Below are 5700 nucleotides of genomic sequence, written 5' to 3'. Positions count from 1 at the left end.
CTTATTTACTTATATATTCTATCACATAGTTGTCTTTTTTCTCCACTCATAATACAATTAATTAATCATAACTAACACTAGCATTTAGATTTATCATAGTATCCCTAATAAAAAAATTATTAAATAATAAAAGTAAAATTAAATAAAAAATTATATATCTTAATTAAATTGAAAAAAATATAATTAATAATTACAAATTAAAGTAAAGCATATAAAATTGAAATTAGTAATAAAAAAATAAAAAATAAAAGTGAAACATCAAATTTGATACAGTAGATAATGTTGATCCTATGCCGTTTAGATTTATGATACTAATTAATAACTCTAATACTCCCCATCCAATTTAAATAATCTACTTTGAGTCTTTGGGATATATATAGCTGAGATGGTTGAATAGTCAACGCTTGACTTTAAGGTTTTTACCTATATTCAAGCCATGAGCCTGCAGGCTGTCTGCAATCATGCATCTGCATAATTTGAAATCCATATGTTTTGTTTGTTGGTTTTATGATAGTTTGTATTTTCTGTTTCGATCCCCTTCCTTTTACTCACCATTTTTCTACAAACAACTTGACATGTATATTTGAACTAGCTAGCTTGATTAATTAGTTCTTTAAAAAAAAAGTAAAAAAATCGGCACTACTTTAATTTAGAAATATATTAATAATGTCCCAATCTCTTGGTTATTTTCTAGTTATATATTTTGGGAAAAGATGTTTGGTCATATTATATATGGTCGGCCATAATATGGAAAAATATTATAAAACTCGTGTATTTAATTTTGGAGGTGATGAGGACTGAAATATGCACCGGCGCTGTGCTAAACATAACGGGAATATTTCTAGTTATGATGATTATTATTATTATTGTTATTGTGGTTATTTCTAATATTTGATACAGGGTTGCCCTGATTCTCGGCTTGGCTCAGCTCGGCTCCACTTTCCAGCTCTGATGCTCAATTTCAAGATGTAGATTAGAATAACGGGGCTTGAGCTTGATTCATTAGGGGTCTAATGAGCCCTTACTTTCTCCATTTCCTATAAATAGCTCCTTTTAGCTCTCATTTAGGATAGTCATTATTTCTTAGCCTCAACTTATAAATTGTAAACTACTCTCTCGATTATAGTGGAAAACCCCGTGAACGTAGGTCTTCTTGACCGAACCACGTAAATCTGGTGTCGTTTACTGCTTTCATTCACGGTATTATTTCTTATTTCACTAGGAGGATTATATATTAAATTAAGATTTTAGATACATGCAAGTGTGCCTCTAAATGAATAAATATTCAATTATTTTTATTTTATTATGAATGAAAAGGAAAACTTAAAGTTCACCTGACCTTGAACTAGCTCGGACATTAACCACGATATCACTAGATCAACAATGCATGAAAGGAGGATTATATTTAAAGAAATAATCCTGACTCAGAAAACTTCTCTTCAACAATCCGATCAATCTTCTTCGCCATCTCCGGTGATAAATGATTCTTCCAATCCCCGACCTCTCCTCGACGAAAGAAAGCACTCTTATCTATACCAGTCACCTCTTGCTTCCCCTTCTTGTTCACTTCCAATCCACTGAGAGCTTCAAAGCTACACAGTTCCACGATCCCATCAACCTCCCCAGCTTCCTCCTCCTCGGCGGAGAAGGGGCAGCCGAGGAACTCCGCCACGCGGCGCACCTCCGCAGCCGGCCTCGCCTTCATATCCTCGTACTTGAGGAACAAAACCCTCTTAGGGTTTTCCGAGCTCTGCTTCCAATATCCAAGAACATGATCCCAAAAGGGCCCATAGCTGTTCAATCCCTCGCAAAATTGCCCAAAGGCCTCCGCCATCGTCATCTCCAGCACCCCCGCCTTGGCCAAGAAGTGCCACTCCGACACCAAGGCGTCCTTTGGGTCCCTCGCCACGTACACGATCTTGCACTTGGAGCCGCTCCTCATCGACTCCGGCAGGGAGGAATGGGGCACATGCGTGGAGAGGAGGCGCGGGGAGGGGAACGAGGCGATGTCGAGGGCTTTGCGGCTGCCGTAGAAGCCTGTCTCGAGGAAGGGCACGAGGTCGTGAGGGTTGCTGGAGAGGAGGGGGTGGTCTCCGGAGGTGGCTGGGTGCCGCCTCCGGTTAAGTAGGGCGAAGGCGATCGCCTTCAGCCACGTGGTGCCGCATTTCGGAGTGGAGGCGACGAAGACGTCGGAATCTGCCGCTTGGAAATGTTCTTGGCATGAAATCACAGCTTCCAGAAGGACTTCCACGTACCAGAAACCTTGATAATGATAGCGGTAGAGAGAGTCTTTTGAGAATCCTTTTTCTCTGGGTAGAGTGGAGAGGAACTCTTTGAAGTCTTGAGATGGTTGTTGCGATTTGAAGAAATTTGAAGATGATGACATTTTTCTGTATCTCTTAGAATTTTTGGGTGGGGTTTGTTTCGTGTTTAGATTTGTATGCATGAGGTCTATATTTATAATTGGGAAAACAGGATGAGATCCAGTGTTTCACAATTTTGTGTGTCACTGTGTCCCATACTTATATCTATTATTTAAAAAATATTTTTTATAAAAATAAAATTTATTATAATACTATAAATTATATTTAATTTTTATTTTAAAAAAATAATTTTTTTAAAAATTATATACCATGACTTTGAATTTATCAACCTATTATTAACTAATAAAAGTGAAATTAAAAGATAAAAAATAATTATATACCATATATTGATGGAATAAGCCCTAGTTAATAATCACATGAAATTAAAGTAAAGCATACAAAATTGAAATTTTAATATTAGAAGGTGTAATTAGGGATGGCAATGAATCATGTAGTATATCCAGATTCACGGATTTTGATCCATTTTTTAAATTTGGACCTTACTAAATAAGACCCGATCGACATTCTACATGGATCTGGGCCAACGCTCTCAATTTTGGATCTGGATCTAGATTGTGATTTTTTAGATTTAGATCTGATTCATGGATCCATTTAGTTTATAATATATATTATATACTCCCTCCATCCTTATAAAAAGTAATCATTTGTTATTGACACGAGTTTTAATAAAGTAGTTGAATGTATTGTGAGTAGAGTAAGGGTCCCACTTTATAGTGAGTGAAAAACTTATCAAAAATAGATTGAATACATTTTATGAGGATGGAGGGAGTATATTTTTATGTTGTAACCCAAGTATTTAGTATATACATTGATTTTTCACATTCACTTGTGTCTCACAGCCTTACTTCAATTGTTACAAGTACATGCATATTGTTGAACTTGAATGTGTTGTATTCACTACAAAAAATATGGTGATTACCGGCGGCACTTGCCGTCGGTAATCACCCATATACCGTTGGGAAAGAAGTCACCGACGACAATACCGGCGACGGGCATGTTGTTGAACTTGAATGTGTTGTATTCACTACAAAAAACACTGTGATTATCGCCGGTAAATTATTCATCGGTGACATCATCACCGGCAGCAAAAGATCGCCGCCGGAATAGAAGGTCGGCAAGCGGCGGTGTTTTGCCGGAACTTTACCGACGGCGGAGGCCGCCGGTGATTGTTTGGCCGGACGGCGATGACCCATTGTCGGACGTCATCGGCAGCTGCCGTCGGTAATCACCGGTGGCCTTATGTCGCTGGTAATCCTCACCGGAGGACGATGCCTCTTGCCGTACGGCGGTGGCCCTATTGCCGGGAGTTACCGACGGCATTTGCCGCCGGTAATTGTTTTTTAAGATTTTATTTATTTATACCTCACAAGTATTTTCGTATTTATACTATATTTTTAACTTAATTGCATACACTAGACGAACTTCCCAGTGAGTCACACATCTTAGTTGTGCTCTAAGTTAGGCACGCTTAACCTTGAAGTTCCTTTCGAGTGGTCACCAGTACAGAACACTCGTATTATTGATATATCTAGTACTTATTAATTCATTTAAATTCTATTTCAATATACAATATCATACATTCATAATCTTATAATATGTCGAGATGATATCCAAGAGATGTTGTAAATTACGGATATACCGGTATTGTTTTCGTTGGTATTTTTATTTCGAAAAACATTTATTTATTAATTTATTATATATATATATATATATATATATATATATATATAGGAAAGAGCTAAAATAAGAGCATTTCTTAAGATATAAAATAAGAATCATTTTCAGCCCTTAGATCATCAAGATCTACGGTTGATTCGTAATCCTGTTGGATGGAATTATGGTCTTGAGTTCGAATCCCAAAGGTAGCAAAAATTTATTTTTCACAATTCATACCTTTGTACAGCGAATTCATACGTGTTCTACATAAAATTCATACATTAAAAATTGCTCTTATTTCTTATTTTAAGATGTGCTCTCACGGTAGCCCACCCCTATATATATCTATATCAATATAGCTTATACCCCTTAAGTATTTTAATTTGATATTTGTAATGTATTTTGAACTCAATTGCATACGTTGCATAAGTAAGTGCAATGTTGTTCCAAAATATGAAATAAATAGTTGAACAAAACATAAATATAAAAACAAAATGCAAGTGTAATGTTGTTCCAAAACATGAAATAAATAGTTCAACAAAATATAAATACATAGAAGTCGGAACGATGGATCGGGTATTGGAGACCTAATGAGTAGGGGATCGAGGACCCGACTCCCTCGTATACTGCTCGAACATAGCCATCCACTCCTCGAGGGCTTGACGTGCTGCTAGTTCTTCAGTCAAAGGGTGCTGCTAGTTCTTCAGCCAGCTGCTCCTCCAGCGTGAAGATCCGTGTCTCATACATCTGCTGAGACATCCCGGAAGTGTCTGTGCCCTACTAACCTGACTCACACCGGCATAGCCGTGACCTGCCAGGATGTACGAGGTCCAAGTAGATCTCGTTCAGCTGGTCCTCTCGTCCTGTCTGAGCAGCAATGCGATGAATCTTCGCCTAATTCATACATAGTAATACATAATTGTTAGAAAATTAATACATTTCACTATGTATTACTAATATTTGATTAAACTTAAACCCTTACATAAAGTCTCGCATCCCTCTCTGACACATAACTTCCATCTGAGTTTGTGTGGAGGCAGAGAAAGGTGCTATAGGTCTGTGTAGTCAGTGAGAGTCCACTCTCCAAGCTCTATTCATGCATGTATATATGATAAATAAGTTATTATTTGCGATATATATATATATATATATATATATATATATATATATATTACTTAAGAACTTAATTGATAATTACTAACCAGAGACTCTGCTGCAGGATACTAGTGGACTAAGACCCTCCAACGTGTCTGTTGATCCCTGTACCGAGTCCATCTAGCTCAGACAATCGGTTCACACGCGCTCGCCGGGAAACGACCTGAACATCCTCCTGCGCCCAGAATGCCTGGAGCTCCCTCCAGAAATCGCCAGTCATGCCCACGGGTATCTGCATCTCCTGCCCTGCCTCAGTCTTCTCTCTGAGGCGACTCTTCAACTCGTTCATGGTATCACTATACCTTTTGCGGGCATTTTGCTCCCACATCTTCTTCACATCACGCTCATGCTCAGGCGCCTAAACATACTCTTTCTGTTGAAAAAAGGTTAAATTAATATATAACATTTTAACAATATATAATGATAAATTTATATGTACTAGAAATTCAATTACCTTGAATTTCTCAAAGTACGTGTCATTCACTATTGGCGGAGTTAACTTCCA

The 5700-nt window shown here is 37.6% G+C and overlaps 1 protein-coding gene across 1 annotated transcript; it reads right to left on the bottom strand.

Annotated features, from left to right (window-relative positions):
* Positions 1–1268: 1268 nt before the first annotated feature.
* Positions 1269–2424, bottom strand: LOC131017132 (cytosolic sulfotransferase 5-like). The gene has a single exon (XM_057945867.1). The coding sequence runs from the start codon at positions 2384–2386 to the stop codon at positions 1406–1408; it is 981 nt and encodes a 326-aa protein (XP_057801850.1). The 5' UTR covers positions 2387–2424; the 3' UTR covers positions 1269–1405.
* Between the last annotated feature and the right edge of the window lie 3276 nt (positions 2425–5700).

Source organism: Salvia miltiorrhiza, chromosome 3 (assembly GCF_028751815.1).
Source record: "Salvia miltiorrhiza cultivar Shanhuang (shh) chromosome 3, IMPLAD_Smil_shh, whole genome shotgun sequence".
Taxonomy (NCBI): Eukaryota; Viridiplantae; Streptophyta; class Magnoliopsida; order Lamiales; family Lamiaceae; genus Salvia; species Salvia miltiorrhiza.
The sequence above is the reverse complement of the archived record's forward strand: the minus strand, read 5'-3'. Positions and strand labels throughout refer to the sequence as shown.

Excerpts from the sequence above, each read along its gene's own strand:
- LOC131017132 (XM_057945867.1), bottom strand. The coding sequence starts at position 2,386 with ATGTCATCATCTTCAAATTTCTTCAAATCGCAACAACCATCTCAAGAC.